Genomic DNA, 18884 nt, shown 5'->3' on the forward strand with positions numbered 1-18884 from the left:
CATAAAGGCAACCAGTAGTGGGAACTCCCACTAGCGACCTCATCGCCAGCCACTGGCGACATGCAGCGACAAAGTCGCTTGTGGTGTGAACGGGGCTTAAAGCGGATTCCTATTATAACGGCGGACTTGCTAGGCGCGCGCCAGGAGCGGTTCACAGCCGAGGAGAGCAACGTTCTCGTCAGGGCCGTAAAACACAGAGAAGTGACATTGGGGATGGAGAACCCCACCCAAATTAACTTCTGTTAAACAGGCGTATGATAATTTGGGTAAATGTGTAAGCTACATGTATGCTTTTATAATAAATTATCTATCTATCTATCTATCTATCTATCTATCTATCTATCTATCTATCTATCTATCTATCTATCTATCTATCTATCTATCTATCTATCTATCTTTCTATCTATCTATCTATCTATCTATCTATCTATCTATCTATCTATCTATCTATCTATCTATCTATCTATCTATCTATCTATCTATCTATCTATCTATCTATCTATCTATCTATCTATCGTAATAATGTATGATTTGCAAAAATGAAAACTGCTGCTTAGATGAGAGAATCAAAGTGTATGCATTGATTATGGCCAAGCATGCGCCCTTAAAATAGCATAATGAACAACGCGCAACGCGCCACTGACTTTAGACTAGTTTTTTTCTGGTCAGTGGCACATTTGTTTTATAGAACAGCAAAATAGCATGAGGGAAAGTTTGCGCCGGAACACGCCTCCTCTTTACGCTGAACCGCCCCGGGGAGCGCAAGTGTATTTCTTAGTTAACCGACGTGTGTCTGTGGAGGGAAAAGCCTGCTTTGCACGGATGCAAAATAGGAATGATACATGCGTCAGTGTACAAAGTCATTTGCGGCGAGTGCAAGATAGGGCCCATTATGTCCAATATTCTGACACTAAACATGTATTATAAGGGTTTCATTAAAGGGGTCATATAATGGTACATGCACTTTTACAAGTTGATTGTACTGAAATGTGTGTTGGCAGTGCCTGTACACAACCATCATATAATGATAAAAATCCATCCAGTGTTTTTTTTTTAATCTCCTTATATGTTTTCCCGTCTCAAATTGAGCCGTTCGACCGTGTGACGTCACACGGTCGGACGCTCCTCCCACGATTGTTGATTGACAGCAGCGTTTCAACACAGACCCGCCCTGAGCGAGCTGTCATCATAGTCAGTCATTGTTGATGCGCTGGAATGGCGTCTAAGTGATTGTGGTGTTCTGTTCTTGGGTGTAATAACGAACACAGCAGTCCGAACCGCTGAAGACGCAGTGGCTGAGTTTTGTTTTCTAAGGGAATATTCCCTATGATCAACGTCAATGCGTTCATGTTTGCGCGAATCATTTCTCACTCAGGGTTTACACTCAGGGTACATTACGGCATGTTTTCTATGTACGACGTTCTCAATATAATTCATAATCCCACGTTTATAACGCGTTATGGTTATTGTGTTATTACATACTGTGTACGCAGGTGTTAAAGTTAACGTGGTAACACTACACTAAGCTTAATTTTGTAGATGGTTTATAACGGTGTCTGTTACTGATTAAGAAGTAATGTAAAAAAAAATCAAACTGATACGGTTGCACAGATGTGTCCTCAGAGACTCCCGCTGCCATTCTTTATATATATATATTTCTTCAAAATATACCCTCAACTGTTGTCAAGGCAACACTCCATGTGTGTTGTGTCAAAACGCCCCACAGAACAGAGGCGAGTTGAGCGAAGCTCATTATCATTTAAAGACACAAAATTAGTGTTTTCTTACAATACTAATGAGAATTTTTAATGAAAGTATATTACAAACTTTTTATTTAGACCCCAAAGAATCATATTAACTTGTATAAAAATGGCATTATATGACCCCTTTAATATCCTGCCAAGAAGGCCTTTTTGACCGAAGTACATTTGATTGCTTTCACACGTACAGTAGCTGCATTATTATGAGTGCATTTCACAGAGAGCACACACACACAGTGTCCCCGGTACATTTGGCATCCCTAATGACTAGAGGTTTGAATCTCTGAGCATAACTCCTGTATGATTCAAATGCAATCACTGACGTAGTGACCGACTCACTGGTAAGGCCTGACTCATTCAGTGTGATCAGACTGTGTGGGATCAGATCACACACACCAATGTGCCAACATTACTGGTCATTAAATTCACCACCTGCTGACTGCGCCTGGTCCAGAATTTGCCTGGTGTCACATTACTAATAGAGGCAAAGCTTGCAGATTGATCGTTTGCAGTGACAGAGTTTCCATGGTAACACAGGTACTTACAATGGGGCCGGGTGGACCCTGTGGACCCTCGCCTCCCTTCAGACCAGATGGACCCTGTGGAAGAGGGAGAGAGAGAGAGAGAGAGAAAGGTTTAATTCTCTAATGAGAGCTGTGCTTCAGTATCTGTCAAAGTGTCATCTGAGTCTCTGCATGTGTGCTTGAATATGTTTGTGCCAGTATATGGCAGCTGTTTGTACTATATGTCTACAAGAAATACAGCCCAGAGTGCTTATTAAACTGGCAATCTCCCTATTTCCTACATCAGAAACCCAGCGCTGGCAGTGCATTGTCATGTGACGCCAAGGACACGTCACTCTCCTTCCATCAAGCCATAATCTGAGTCATGAAAAACATTTGAACCAGCTAAAAGTAAACATCAAAACAACAAGTGATGGCAAATTCAATTGTTGTTTATTGAAATCATACTGGCTTTGGGTTTCAAATGTGACTTTCAGCAACACTTGATTCATGAAAGATGTAACTAATGGAGATTGAAATTCATCAAGTTGGCAGATGCTATTTCTTAAACTAAAAACAAAACTTTGATTATATTCAGTCCCACAGTCTAAATACTCTTAATGAAGAAAAACAAGTATGGACATTTCCAAAGTCCCCATGACATACACTTCTTTTGAGTTGCCCAATTGTGGCAGTTTGTTATGCAGAAAGTAATTTACAGGCCCACATCAGAGGGATAATAAATATGTCATACTGAATCTCAGAAACTGACTGAAAGTGAGATAAAGGTTAGCATTTTTCTTTAGGAGAGTGCAATATATCATTATAGCACCTCGTAAATATCTAGGCAGACAGTAAAATCTGACTAGATAGTTGAAACACTTCTAAAACGCATACAGTATGCAACAAGAGATTATGCGGGTGCACACATATTTCTTTTCAATACATTTTTGGCCTGAAAGTCAATATGAAATCAAAATCATACTTTTACATATTACTGGCTTTATTGTGCACTGCAATACAGTGCAATTTATTTCTATGCAAGATGTGTTTCAAAAGCTTACTAAATGTCTTAATGCATGTTAAATATGTCAGTTAATCTTCACAAGCCTCAGTCTTATAGTTAGGACTGTACCCTTTCCTGAGGCATTCATCCAGTGTGAGCATTTGCATGAACAGCAGGCGGTTAAGCAGCTAATGGCCATTTGGTGGGACACATGATATTAACTTGTTTGTTCTTACCGCTGCGCCAGGAAGCCCCCTTTGTCCTGGGAACCCTTTCAATCCGGCAGGGCCAGGTTTCCCAGAACCCCCCTGAGGACCTGGATCACCCTTCAAGGAGAGAGACGATGAGATTTAGTCCTCTAACTTAAAAAAACACCAATTATCTGCCAGCTACACATTATGAAATTGGACAGAACATTATGTGAATTCTCTCAAATTATTAGCCTTGAATCATCTGAAGTAAACGTGTTTAGCACACCATACCTTTCCACCTTCTTTGCCAGCAGCTCCGGGAAGACCTTGCTCTCCAGGGGGCCCTGGTGATCCAGGATGTCCTCTCTCTCCAACGGGACCAGTTTCTCCTGTAGATCCCTTTCAAATTCCAATTTAAACAGGTTTTTAATTAAACTTCTGGCTAACTTCAGGAGATGTTTTATCAGAGCAATGTGTTGGTATTTTTTTCCTGCTTATATAGAACAATAACTGTTCAAGCTCACCTGTGGGCCAACAACACCTCCAGGTCCAGGAGGTCCTGTTTTTCCTTGAAAACCCTGTGGTGAGAATAAACATAGTCATTATGAGAGATTACATGCAATTTATTCTAGTTATCACATGTGTGTGGAAGTAATCGTAGAGCAAAGAAAAATCTGATTGATTGTAAACTATGTAAATATCACTAAACTGTACAAATCCAGCCTGTCCTTTTCCCTAAATCAGTGAAAGATAAGTGCAGTATCATCATCTTGAAAATCACAAAGGAGAGACATTCAATATAAAACGAGTTTCTCTTTTTAGCAGTCCATCTCTCTGACATTCTTAATTAGAAACAGAGAGATAGATAGACCTGAACAGTATCGCACCTTGACACTGTCGGCAGATAAAAGGTAATACACCATAAAGACTGTCCACAACATTTCTTCCTCTTTACTCCAGAGACAGAAAACACTTATAAAGATAAAATTATACTCACAGTCTCTCCTCGCTGTCCAGGGTGACCGGGCAATCCGTCCTTTCCAGCAGGCCCCTGGGGGTTTTACAAAATTGAAACCGATTAATTGAGATTAAAACATTAATTATTATATAATAGACTTATAGACACGTGGTTTTCATTCTTTCATGTTTGTGGTTTAATTGTTACAGTTAGACTATTTGAGCTACAGTATAGACAATCTAGCTCTGTCGCCTTACAGAAAGGAGGTCCCTGGTTCGATTCCTGGGTTTGCATGTTCTCCCTGTGTCCACTCCGGTTTCACCCACAATTCAAAAACATGCAGTATAGGTGAATTGGAGATGCTAAATTATCCATAGGTGTGAATGCGTGTGTGTGTGAGTCCCAAGCCATGTAATGGGAGGGTAGAGGAAAGACCTGGCAACCTACCCCAGAAAAATCAATGCCAAGAAAATTCATGGACAGTCTCTCCCGTTTGGCAAGAGACGGCCCATTGAATCACTAAGAGTCGGATACGACTGAAATGGTTAATGAATGAATGAATAGACAGCTTAATGTATGGAAGCCCATTTCGGCCAGATAAGAAAAAATAACAGCAATGTTTTAGTAAACCATAATTATGATATAAATTCATAATTATGACATAAAAGATGAAATTATGAGACCAGTCATAATTATAAGATAAAAAGTCAAAATTAGGACCCTAAAAGTCATAATTACAATTTCAACTTGTCATAATTAAGAGTTTTTTGTCATAATTAGGACTTCTAATGACATAACTATGACATAAAAAGTCATTTATGTGAATAAATTATGTGAAGTGGCAGAAATGGACTTCCATACTAATGTGAGTCAAAGAGTAGATTAACTTAGATTAGAATAACTCAAAAGCATATGAAATTGACGAAAGTACATACAGGTGGGCCTTTGGGGCCTGGCAATCCAACAGGGCCCTGAGGTCCTTGGGGTCCCTAAAACATGGAACAAAAAAAATTAAGGGAGACGTAAAGGTTGATGAATACAACTGAACTGGAGAAATAATTCAACCATCACTTACTCTCTCTCCTGGGCCACCAGATGGTCCATCATTTCCTGATGTTCCCTAAAACAGAAACAAAGCTGCCTGTTACAAGAAAACATTCGCAGATAGCATTGACTATTTGAGTTAGCTGAATAAGGACTGGTGAAGCCTGACCTTTGGTCCAGGTTTTCCTGTTGGACCTCTGGCACCTCTTCCGCCACGGGGACCCTGAGATCAAGTGTTATTAGCGAAGCCTTATGCATCATTAGTGTATGTGGAAAAAAGTTTTCTTTTCTACTGAAAAGATTCAAACTTGTACATACCGTTGGACCTCTTTGTCCTCTTGGACCTGCTTTACCAGCAATACCCTAAAAAACAAAACCAACCTTTAAAATTCCAACCTTAACATTACAATTAGGCCCTAAAACTAACTTTTTGCCACACTGGCCATACATTTTTTTTACCAGCCTGAAACCGGCATTAATAACACAACATTTTTAGATTCCAGTGAAAATTCACAACTCTCTCTTCTAATTTCGATATTTCACAGCTAAAACTGCTAGCCTTACTAATATAAATTTAAAACATTATTAAAGACAAGTAAAAAATAAATAAATAAAAATAAGAACAAATAATAAAATTATAAGCAAAAGCACAAATAAGTACAATATAACAAAGACACAAATGAAATAAACAGTGCTTTTCTAGGGTTTTCAGGTAGGTCTGACAGTAGTTTTCAGGTACAGAAATTTAATAAAGTAAGCAAATGTAAAATAACACTGCATAGTCTTCACTGTATAAATTAAAACATCATTATTAGTTCATCCTTATTTAAGTTACAAAATATATTCAGTCAAGAGCAGTGAGTGATTTTTTCTTTGCCCTTTTTTGTTTGATTAACATTAAAAACACAGACAGCAGCAGGAATATTAGGCTGCTGTCACTTTAAGAGCAAATGCACGGATCTAATATACTGATACACATGCGCTTACTTTCTCAACTGTTTACGTTCACTTAAGACATAACCAACTATGTTTACTATGATCCTTGCTTTTTTCACACAATTTTGTGTGAATTTGTGCGCTCAAGTGCAGGAAGACGTAAAGAGAGCTCAGTTCAGTATTCGAGCACTGTCTGAGACGAGGCTTTCTGGGCGAGCGCTTCGGATGTGTTGCGCACCCAAAACTTTCCACACAGTGCACGAGTAACAAAATGAGCTCTCTTTCGATTCTTTTTGAATATTGTCAAGTCTTTTGTGACGATGCAGCGCTGGCCCGCCAACTCTCCCGAGTGTTGTTCACGTTCATGCATTGTTTGAATTCATTCAAATGAATACCATTAAAATGTTACGGTTGTTCTGCCGAATAATGCTATGCTAGCAATCAGATTGTGCCACCAGCAATATATTTCTCATTGTTTTAAGGGTAGGTTTAGGGTAGGGCTAGGCATAGACATTATTAAAGCCTCCAACCACATGAATATGATGCTGGTAGCACAATCTGATAGGTAGCATTTATCACCGGCCAACTGGCGAGTGACACCGTTTCATATAAAAGCATTTGACGCGTGGTAAGTGTTAGTTTTTGGGCCTGGTTGCAAACACTGTGAGTTCTAGGACTAGTCAACTTCTGGTATAGGTTGTTTGTAATCAGAACCAGAGAAGTACAATAGAAATGGCTCTAGTCAGGCTGTAAAATAAAATGCCCTTATACATACCCTTCCTCCCTTCTCACCATTGGCTCCAGGGAAGCCAGAGAAACCAGTAGAGCCCTGTAGATGGAGACAGATTATTAGGCACATTGAGGGGAGTAGTTTTCAGATACACAGCATAAATGACACTTATTTCACTTCAAAAGTATCCAATATCCGTCCCAACCTTTTAAACATGCCAAAAAACTTTTGGTTGAGCAAAAGTGAAGCTGTGTTGACACAGAGGATGTCCTTGAGGAATAATTTAACAACATTACTGCTAATGCTAACATTTGTGAGTGATACTCAGAGGGCTAGCTTTTGGAGTTGATAAACATGAGCAGTGTGTGCTTGTTAGCACAAGAACAGGAGAAATTGAAGGTCGAATTATTTTGGCAGGGAAGAAGGGGAAGCGGCCCATGCACAATGGAAACGCATCAGTAATTTACTCCACAGGATGGTCGCCTGCACAAGATAATGGAGCAGATCAAACAGACAACTGCAAATACACACACAAAACAATGGAACACTGAGGTGGACCAACAGCAATTTCCCATCCCCACTGAAAGTCAATGCTAATCACAATGCTCCAGCTCCGCTCTGCGTTTTACATTTTCCAAATGATGTATTATTTTAGATATCTGATATATAATTTTTTAAAGTGCCCCTTTTATGCTTTTTCGGAAATTACCTTTCATGTAGTATGTAATATAGATGTTTGTGAATGTAAATGGTCTGCAAAGTTTCAAAGATCAAAGTGCACGATAAATGGATTTATTATCTCCCAAAAGAAAGAATCGATTCCGAACTGCCTGAAACGAGTCGTCGTCAGTAATTCCAGTCTCACTTCCCGCACAAACCTACGTAGGTTTGTAACAAATTTGCATAATGCCAGTCTATGGTCTTCATTGGCTGCCCTACTTTGACCTGTCCTCAAACATGTATTTGTAGCTGAGGCCTGGTTCATGTTGCTGACATTTTCTGTGCTGCGAAAGCAAATACACTTTCTATGCACTTCCACAAATTGATATGTTAAAACTGACGCCATATAGTTTCTGTTCATATCAATGTGTAAAAAAAGCGCTGAGGAAGCCTCAGGAGCTGTAATTCAGATATGGTAATGGACGTTTAGTTTCCTACATGCGCTGTAAGCGGTAGACCAATCACAACAGACTGTGCTGTCTGACCAATCAGAGCAGAGTAGGCTCTTGGAAAGGAGGGGTTTAGAGAGACTGAATCTTTGAACAAACTGTTTTCAAACACTGAGGAATTAGATAATGCTGCAATGTATATAATGAGAAAATTAAAAGTGTTTTTGACCTTGGATGCATGTTAACCTATTGTAGGAGACCTCCGAAACCTCTAAAATAGTATAATGGGGGCACTTTAAATGAAAAAACAAAACAAAACAAAGAAACAGCATTTGGAAAGTTGCATGCTTCATCAAAATACTAACATTAGCCCATTAACATGTTATGATCATGATGAATTTGTAAAAATTCCAAATCCAAATTTTGTAAAAAAAAAAAAAAAAAATGTTTATAAAAAATAAAATGTACAACTTTTTATATATAATTATTAATACAATTATATAATTATTATTAAAAATAAATTATAAATACTACAGATATTATTAAATTATTTGTGTTTTAAAAAATGACTAAGTGAATGTTAGATGACGGAAAAGGTAATCCATGTAAAAACAGAGGAAATGAGAAGAACAATGAAATATCTAAAATATCAACCAATATCAATAGATGAAAAAAACATCAAAACCAGGTGATATGATACTGATATATTGCCACCCTTAATAGGAGTGAGAAAGAGAGAGAGAGAAAAAAACCCCACTGGACTCAAAAAACCAACTCATCACTTCCAGGAAAAAAAAAAAAAAACCTCCTCACAAGCTCTGAACAGAACCCTGAACAGGCTGAACATTACTTACAAAAATACAGTAGTGGAAAATGGAAACCCAGTGTCAAAATAGCTGACAAAGCAAGTTGTAGACTACTTCAAAATCACTTTCCATAACTTGTTATTCAAACAAAAACCAGGGAATTCAAGGTGTATGAGTGGACTAGCCTGTATACTGAATCAAATTATCCTTTTGTTGATGTTAGCAAGCTGAACTGACTGAATAAGCTGACAAACGTCACAACACAAACTGTATCTGCACAGTCTTGAGCTGTTCACAGGCCTGCACTTATTGTATGCTGGGTGGCTGAGAGACAGTCAGTGTCATGGAGAATGAGTTGATCCTTTTAAATCTGTTAACACAGGCTCAGAGAACAGCAGGCCTTGCATGTCAAACGCAGCGCTTGGACAAATATGAAGAAAACAGTACAGACAGTGGCACTGTTGATGATAACTTTTGTTTCATTAAAAGTTAATGTCTAATTGTGTGATTGCTTTTGTTTGTAAATAATGACCTAGAAATAGATAATGTTCAAAAAATAAAAATAACTTATGAAATGATAATAAAGCAGCAAAAATAAACTTGTCAGCACTAACCTTAGGACCTTGTCTTCCTGGGTAGCCAGGCAAACCTGGAACACCAAGTTTCCCCTAAAAACAAAAATAAGAACACACTCTAGGTCTGCATATATTCATTTGGAGTTTTTAAAAAATCATCAGGCCCTATACAGAAACAATAAAGCATTTCAGCACACTGCACAAACAGCAAAAACATATGGGAGCTGTAATGGAGTATTTGGCTGCCCTTTCAGAATCAATTTAAGAGTTATGAGTTCACACGTGAATTAATAATCCCTGACAGACACTTAAGTGCCCCAAAAACACTAGTGTTGATTTCTCCAGGGCTGGTCATTTTAAGTACTTTGCCATTATATTCAACATAATGAGTTTTAAACTGACCTTCTCTCCTGCCGTGCCCATAGGACCAGCCTCTCCGGAGGGACCTGATTTACCTTTGGGCCCCTCTGGTCCGTCTTCTCCTCTGGAGCCCAAAACACCACCCTCTCCCTGAACATCAGCAACAATGGACAAACATTACACTCGTTTCATAACAAACACAATGGGAAAAACTCAAACAAGTGATAAATGAGTGGTTATGAGTGCTGATTGAAATTAAATAAGCAAAGTTGTTACTCACCTTGTCACCCTTCAGGCCCATGTCACCCTTGAACCCAGGAAAACCATCTTCTCCCTAAAATCAATAGAACTTAAGTCATTTATGTGGAATATACAGACAGATAGATAGCTAAATAGCCATATGATGATAATAATTAATAGTTTTGCAAAATTTCCAAGTGAAAATCTGATAAACTGAATAAACTATTAAGAATCTTCTTTCAAAAACTATTTAAGAACATAATGGCTAAATGCTGGCATCTAGTGGCCATAGTGTAACTTGCTGGTTCATGCTAGTTTAGACCGAGAAGAAATGAAATCATAATTATCTAAGATTGTCAGAATGTTAATTTAACAACCTGTTCTCCCAGAAGTGTTCTTGAATTTTAAATGTTGAGCATAATATTACATATCAATAACAATATATTTTATAGACATAAAAGTCTTGATTCTTTCTAAATGAAACACTGACACTTGGTGGCCACTGTAGAGGATACAACCAGAAGCAGATCAAGTCACAACATTGTGTATATACTGTACAACAATAATTTGCACATATTGTATTATCACACATATTAAGACAATTCTTCAGTATTTTTTTCTGCTTACATCCAGTCTTGTGATTTTGCATTACATCTATCTGAGGCCATTTTGGTGCAGAAAGTCACTGAAATTGTCTTTTAGCTATTGTTCTGTCATCTGTGAGCCTCGTTTTAGGGGCTGACCCAAAAGCTCATTCGTGGAGACAGAGGACAGGGTCATTTGCTTACCTTCTCGCCTTTGCCGCCCTTCAAGCCACGAACGCCCTCGGCACCCTAAATGGACAGAACAGTGAATAGAGGCTCTAATGGATAGACTAAGAGCACATAATGCTGATAATAAAGAAAAAGTGAGATGAAGAAAATCAAAGCTGTTTACCTTCACACCTCGGGGGCCGGGATAGCCAATGGACCCCTGGGGACCTGTGTGGCCCTATAAGGAAGAGAGTAAATATAATAACACTGAATCAATCTGGATTAATAGAGGGGAATTAGGTTTTAAACTTCTAAAGGGTTCACACATTAAGTGTTAATTAAAGAGACAGAGAAATGGCTTTCATTTTGTTACTGAGCTTTTAGACAGCTGCAAAACAGCACCTTGAAGGCACTTCAAGCACTCATTTCGAGACAAAACTGAAAATACACTCACAGCTGCTCCTTTCTCCCCGGGAGGACCCTCTTTCCCAGGATGACCCTGTGCAAGGATTACAAACAAAAATCTCCTGATGTTGATGTGTTTATGAATGGTAAAAAGATAGAAATAGTTAATGAGTTCAATTATCTTGACATAATATTGGACTCAAATCTCAGTTTTAAAAAACATAAAGAAAATGGTGAGGAATATTAAATATAACTTGGCAAATTTTAGACAAATTAGACAATGTCTCTCTGTTGATGTAGCTAAGATTTTTATGCATATCCCTTCTCACATGTCTTACTGTCTGACATGTCGGGGTCAAGCTGGTGAAACTGTAATTAAACCCTTAAAATCCCTATATAAACAGACATTTTTAGATAAAAAACCAAACCATTTTCATTATTATAGGATCATAGAGAAACATAATTTTTTATTTTTTGAACTTTGACAACTTTTTTCAAGTTTGTGTATGGTTTATAAAATCTTAAATGGCTTGGCTCCTTCTGTAATATGTGACTTTTGTCATTTTCGCTCTGAAAACTCTACCAGATTATCATCCATGAGTAATTGTCTGGTTCCCTTTCGTCGTTCTGTATTTGGACTATCGTCTTTCGCAGTGAAAGCTACTAATCAGTGGAATGCCCTACCAGAGGATATAAAAGGGTGTAACGCTCTTGGTCTTTTTACATTGAAGTTAAAATCTTTTTTTTATTTTAATCGAACCAACACTGTAAACATTGAGATTGTTGGAGTTTAATTTAATTTAATATATACATTTTTTTGGCCCTGATAGTATGTGTGTGTACAGTATGGATGTTTTTATTGTATGTGAACACATAGATATTGTCTGTGCACTTTTATGTTAGTGTTGACCTGCCTGGGGACTACGGATGAAAATTAGCCTTTGGCTAATTCCGGAACAATGCATAAAATGGAAACATTTATGTTAAAAATTGCACATGGTCCCTTTATTAAAAAAACAAACAAAAAACATCTTCAAGTCTGAAAGTAATGTGAGGCACATGCAGCTATGGTCTTGTGGGTTCAGTGTACAGTAATATACAGTATGAATAGCATTAAAAATTCCAGTGTAAGAATTACTTTGTGCAGGAAAAAATTATTTTAGGTTTGTGCATGAGTAAGAACTGAAATTTAACTGAGGTAGCAAAAAAATGTAATTGGAATTTGAAATTTGATTCCAATCCAAGTTTGATTTGATTCCAAGTAGAATAAAAATGGAATTAAATAACATTTACATACATTTATTTCATGATAAATATGTCTTCATACACAACATAGACTAACGTTCAAAACTTTAAGATCAGTAAGATTTTTTTAAAACTTTCATTCAGCCAGTTAAATTAATCAAAATGATCATCAAAACTACTCAAAAGTGACAGTAAAACATTTACATTGTGAAAAAAAATAAGTTAATTTGAATTTTCTATTCATCAAAATACTGGGGGAAATTTGTTGAGCAACAAATCAGCATTTTAGAATGATCTCTGAAGGATCGTGTTACAGTTTAAAATATGCAGCATTAAAATAGGAAAATTGTAATGTTCTGCAATACTTTTGTTTTTACTATATTTTCAGTCAAATAAATTAAGCATAAGGGAGTTCTTTCAAGCACATACAAAATCTCAATAACCCCAAACAGTTTTTTTTATTTGTGAGATGTTTATATATTTTATTTGCGAAATATTATTAATATTTTTATTACAATGAAAAAAGAGAAAACTATTAAATACAATATTGTTATTCTCTATTACAATAACATTCCAATAAATACAATACAAATATAAAAATATATACTTAGACTATTTACCATTCAATATTTTGCTAAATAAACAATAAATATTAACTACATTTAAAAAATAGTTTTAATATAATTTAGATATTTTTATTCTATACATATTAGATAGTTATTCATATTCAATGGCACCTAAATAACTATTAAACATATTTTAAAAATATATATTAAAATAAATAGTCTTATAGAATTTTATGGACCACAGCAGAAGTACAATTATTTTCCCAGAATGCTCTATTTAAAGTCTTCAAAATGGAGTCAATCCACATAAAACAGGCTGTAAAAGTGAAAACAAAGGTCTCTGTTTTTGCTCATTTTGATGAAAGCCCTCTGTTGTGTCTGTGTTGAATTTCTCTGAACTGCAATTCAGTAAATTCCAATTCCTGTCATTCCAATTCAAATGTTCAACTCATGAAATGAATGCAGCCAACACTTCAATTCTAAATTGTGGGAATAAAATATACATTCCCCTCAAGCCAGGATCATTATCAAGCTAGTTAATGGTTAATTATATTTTTGATATGAACGCAGAGAATTAGGGGAGGGGAGAATACAAATTTAAGAAAAGTCCACTTACAGGAGGCCCATCCGCCCCAGCCAGCCCATGGAGCCCCTGTTTTCCACCGGGACCCTATGAGAGAGAGAAAGAAAGAGGATAAGTGAGAAAAGAAGGAAGAAAGAGAAGAGGGAGGAAAAACAAACACAATTAAGGCTGTGATTACTGGTGCGCCCAAGTGATTCGCTGGGCAACTTTTATAAGCAGTTCACTCCTAAAGCACTTCATTTTCATCTTTTTCCTCTTGGTAAGGAAGAGATCTAATCATATGGTACGTCTGGAAACACTCCACCACTTCTGGAGTCACATTTCAGACTCTTTCTGGCCTCCTTCCAGGAGCCCTGACAAAATGCTTGTCTGAGAGACTAACCAATGACAGTTTTGTGTGTAAGCATATATCCTGCTTGTTGAAGCATTAGCGAGTCTTGAGGTGTGTGTGTGTGTGTGTGTGTGTGTGTGTGTGTGTGTGTGCGCGTGTGGTTTTTCTCTAGTCAGCATTGATCTGATGGCAACCTACAGCTCAGAAACCGAGGAGTCTGTTGAATCGTTTATAGGGTTAGGGCAGAAAAACGCCGCCTGTAATAACAAAGACGATGGCTGCTGGGGTGTACGACTTTGATTCACACACTCACTTTCTCTCCAGGTGGACCAATCGGGCCTTGAGGACCAGGCAGACCCTGCAAGACAAGGTTTCCAAAGTTAGACAGTACAACATGGAGACTTCAAGGGAAATCTGATAGTAAAGTTTATATTGGAAAAAGCTATGGGCACCTCTCAGTCAAATCTAAGAAAGAATGTCGAACAGGATACATTATTCTGTGTGTCTGTGCGTGAGTGTGTGAATATATGAGTCCTATTACAAACTTATGGAGCCTGGATGTGGATTTAGATTAATGGATCTACCAGTTTTCGTTGCAGTCTTTCAATGACAGTTCATCAGGCTCTACATTTAACTGAATAAGTGAAAAACAGAGCAGAGAAAGAGACTGCAGGAGAATGAATGACCCCATGAAGTCATTAAACATGTGTTTTCCTTTTTCTGTGTGGACGTATTTACAATTGAAATAGGAAGTTTGGGTGGGATATATCGAAGGGGTGGTCTCCCTTTTTCTTTTAAACTAGCCACAAGGCTATAGCTACTATCACATCCATTAACATGATTTGCTACTTGCTAGTCAGTTGTGGCTGGTATTGGGGGAGGGACTTTCTCATTCTAGAGAGCATCTGATTGGACAAAAATCTGTGTAGTAGCTACAACATGAATCATCAATAGTTTTGGTCCATTTACACTACCGTTCAGAAGTTTAGGGTCAAAACAGTTTACTGTAAACATTTATGTTTACAGTAAAAACAGCAATATTTTGAAATATTATTACAATTTAAAATAACAGTTTTCTATTTGGATATATTTTATATGTGATGGCACAGCTAAATTTTCAGCATAATTACTCCAGTTTTCAGTCACATGATCCTTCAGAATCATTCTGATATGATGATTTGCTGCTCAAGAAACATTTCTTGTTATTATCAATGTTGAAAACAGTTTGTGCTGCTCAATATTGTTGTAGAAACATTGATCATTTTTTTGTTGTTGGATGTTTTAATGAATAGAAAGGTCAAAAGAAGAACATTTATTTGAAATAGAAGACTTTTGTAGCATTATAAATGTATATAATTTTTGATAATAAATTCCAAATTCATGTATCCTTGCTGAATAAAAGTATTAATTTATGTAAAAAAAAAAAGAGTAATGACCCCAAAGGTTTGAACAGTATGTATATCTACAAAAGGTTATTTTTGTCAACTTTTAGGAGCACACTGGTGTATAGATGACCTCAAAGATAATAGTGAAAGTCTAAAAGCCTTTCATGGTATGCGGGGAAGTGAATTATTCTTGTTTAGAAAAACACAATTAAGTTTCCCAAGAGAAAGACAGAGAGAGAAAAGAGCAGACTGACAAAAGTTGATTGATTGACGGATACCTACATGTGGACCGGTGCTACCCTGTTGCCCATGGGGTCCTGGCTCTCCTTGAGGACCCTGTTATAACATTTAATAGAAACACTTTAGTACATAACACAATCATTCCTAAACTTCAATTCTCCAGGGAGCCTGACAGTTTAGACAGATATGAAAAACAGCCCCCATACCTCAAACTCCAAAAATACTCTACATGTTGAACAACAGACACGTGTAATATTGCAAATCCATCTTTTTCCATTGGCATTCCTTCGCAGCCTACTGTAATAAAATCGATTATAGCAGCTTTAAACCACTGAGAAAGAGGAAGAGACACGGATGGGTAATTTTTTTTATAACAAACTGCATACAGTAAGAAAGGTGGTTGTAGTTAAAGTGAGACCTTGAGTGAAAGAAAAGCTGTTCAAATAAAATGTAAAATTTGGTAACACTTTATTTTGATTGGCCACTTAAGACATTCTACTAACTATATCTAATGAGAGTTAGTTGATATGTAGTTGACAAGTTATTATAGTTAGTAGAGTGTCTAAAGTGGACCATCGGAATAAAGAGTAACAGTAAACAGTAAACTTTTTTTGTTTGATTTTATTTGACTGAAATTAACTTCAGTGCAACCTAAATTAGTTGATTTGCTATGAAATTGGACCAAACACTAATACTATACTTGTAATGATGCATAACTGTCAGCTACGTTAATGAAGCGAGACAACATGAACACCTAATCATGAAATTAATGTAAACACAATGAGTTAAGGCACTGTTATGATTATTATTTATTTCATTTTTATTAAATAGGGCACTTTTTATTTGTGGCAACAGTCACTTGCAGTGGTGTCTGAAACCATAGTGGACGTTATTGAGTGGACTCATTCAATCCCATTATGCACCGCAATAATGAGTGTACAACTGATGTACGCTCAGTGGCTAGAGAACACCCATAATGCACTGCGAGAGTCGCGTGCCAAATGAACTCCCCTGTCTCATCACCAGAAGGTCCATCCATCCATTTTCCAAACCGCTGGTCAAATGTAGGTACAGTGTAATATCATACAGGTATAAAATTCCTTTTTAATTGATTATTAAATTGTTTAAGATTTATAGATAGATTCCATGATAGAGTTTAAAATAAATATTTTCATTACTACTGGAGCAGCCAGTTTGCCACAGTTCAAATTATTTTTATACAGCAAGCAAAAACTGTGCAAAAGCGCCAGCCCTTCCGGCGCACTCAGTGTCCGAATTCACTCACTCGTTTTCATTTACTTCCTCAAGTGAATTACATTAGTGGACTAATGTAGAGACAAGTGAACGAGGTTATAGGGGGTGATTTCGAACACAGCCCTTGTATCTCTAAATGAATCCTTGCATATTTTAGTGGCATACTTCATATCTTCTTAATTTCAGCACATTCTGATCACCCTCCAGCAGCTACAGTAATGGTGACATTAGCTCTCTCCAGCCAGGCCTACTGTGCTTCTCTTATCTAATAGTCTTATTTAGATGTGACCCTTGCTCAGGACAACAGATATGTTTCAGAGAGGTCAGATGTTGTCAGTAACAACAATTAACCAAGAAACTCCTTCATGAGGCCTAAAGCCCATAGGCGGCTCTCTATTCTGTGATAACCACACTATTAAAGAAGGGGAGAGGAAATCCTTACCATATTTCCTTTAGGGCCAGGTGGTCCATCCAATCCAGGAAGACCCTGCATTTGTATAAAACAGCAGTGTCTAGTTGTGACTTTAAAACTATATGGATAGATGTACAGGGATTAAGGAAGTAATTTGGTGGTACATACACGCTGTCCAGCGGTCCCAGCAGATCCTCTGGGGCCCAGCAGTCCTCTTGGACCCTAATGATCAACAAAAAGGACATGTCATTAGAATTCATTAGACCATTATACTGAATACAAGAGGTCTTCAACCTTTTTCAGACCACAGATCCCTTGGTGTATAGAATATGGAGCATGGACCCTCTTCTACATGTTTGTTGTATTTTGAGTAACAGCAAGAAGTGTTGGAGGACATGGGTTTACATAATCAGATTACTTTTTTCAAGTAACCAGTAAAGTGATGCATTACTTTTAAATTTACAACAAAAATTGTTACTTTTTTAAATAAGTTAAGCAAATTACTTTGTTTTCCCATTTATTGACTGACACCTCTCCTGTCCCCATGTTGAGAGAAATCGTGAGTAAGTGCAGAGCCGTTGTGTGTGGTGTCAACATGATGGTTATTGTAGTTCTAGACTAAAGGTCCATTCACACCAAGAACGATAACTATAAAGATAACTATATTAGCGTCCACACAAGCAGACGATATCATTCTGTTTACTCTAAGCGCGTGCTTGTCTGTCACTTTAAATGCTCGAGCTCGTTACAGCAGGATGGATTCTGATTGGCTGTCAATGTTTTTTATTGTTCATCCGCTGGATAAAATCATTCTGAAAGTGATCCCATTGATATTGTTTCTCTGTGCCGTTATCGTTATAGCTGTGGTGTGAACTGCTATTATTTAATATTGAGAATGATTTTTAAAACTATATCTTTATCGTTATCTTTATAGTTAAAGATTGTTCACACGTTCACACGTCCTTGGTGTGAACGGGCCCTAAATGTGAGCTCGCATTTAGTCATCTCACATGCACAAAAAGTCAGTTTTCAGTTTTCCTTGGTGTGAACGGGCCCTAAATGTGAGCTCGCATTTAGTCATCTCACATGCACAAAAAGTCAGTTTTCAGTATTCATCAAAATGAATCAAAACAGTGAAGTACAAAACTCAGAATATTACACAAACCTCCAATAATTCAATTAAGTTAAATAACACATAAACTTCATGTATTTAATCTCGCTTTATTAACCAATGTTTTGCTGCTGACTTTCGATGATCCATTTTAACCATACTAAGCAACAATTACTCTAAATAAACATCACATTTGTTTTTCTTTCTTTTTTTTTTAATTGCAGAAGAATAGTCCACGGGAGACAAAACTCTATATTCAGCAATCTAGAATGGCAGCACAGCTGAAAGGTTTGTTTGAGTTGCGCCCTCTACTGAATTCGCATTTCCTTTAGCCTGAGGCTTATTCATTTCACTTTTGGTGTGAAAAGGGCCTTTACAACTT

At 37.1% G+C, this 18884-nt stretch overlaps 1 protein-coding gene across 1 annotated transcript in view; it reads right to left on the reverse strand.

Moving 5' to 3' along the window:
* col11a1b (collagen, type XI, alpha 1b) overlaps positions 1-18884 on the reverse strand; it is a 116529-nt gene that overhangs the window by 30783 nt on the left and 66862 nt on the right. Inside the window, exons 21-41 of the mRNA XM_056256992.1 lie at positions 17560-17613; positions 17422-17466; positions 15768-15821; positions 14414-14458; positions 13803-13856; positions 11425-11469; positions 11155-11208; positions 11007-11051; positions 10259-10312; positions 10021-10128; positions 9658-9711; positions 7174-7227; positions 5781-5825; positions 5632-5685; positions 5494-5538; positions 5354-5407; positions 4458-4511; positions 3985-4038; positions 3752-3859; positions 3506-3595; positions 2306-2359 (exon numbers count right to left, since the gene is read on the reverse strand). Of these exons, the coding sequence (XP_056112967.1) occupies positions 2306-2359; positions 3506-3595; positions 3752-3859; positions 3985-4038; positions 4458-4511; positions 5354-5407; positions 5494-5538; positions 5632-5685; positions 5781-5825; positions 7174-7227; positions 9658-9711; positions 10021-10128; positions 10259-10312; positions 11007-11051; positions 11155-11208; positions 11425-11469; positions 13803-13856; positions 14414-14458; positions 15768-15821; positions 17422-17466; positions 17560-17613 (1224 nt within the window). The remainder of the gene's footprint in view (positions 1-2305; positions 2360-3505; positions 3596-3751; positions 3860-3984; positions 4039-4457; positions 4512-5353; positions 5408-5493; positions 5539-5631; positions 5686-5780; positions 5826-7173; positions 7228-9657; positions 9712-10020; positions 10129-10258; positions 10313-11006; positions 11052-11154; positions 11209-11424; positions 11470-13802; positions 13857-14413; positions 14459-15767; positions 15822-17421; positions 17467-17559; positions 17614-18884) is intronic.

Source organism: Rhinichthys klamathensis, unplaced genomic scaffold (genome assembly GCF_029890125.1).
Source record: "Rhinichthys klamathensis goyatoka isolate OS25496 unplaced genomic scaffold, OSU_Roscu_1.1 h1tg000134l_1, whole genome shotgun sequence".
In the NCBI taxonomy this organism is placed as follows: Eukaryota; Metazoa; Chordata; class Actinopteri; order Cypriniformes; family Leuciscidae; genus Rhinichthys; species Rhinichthys klamathensis.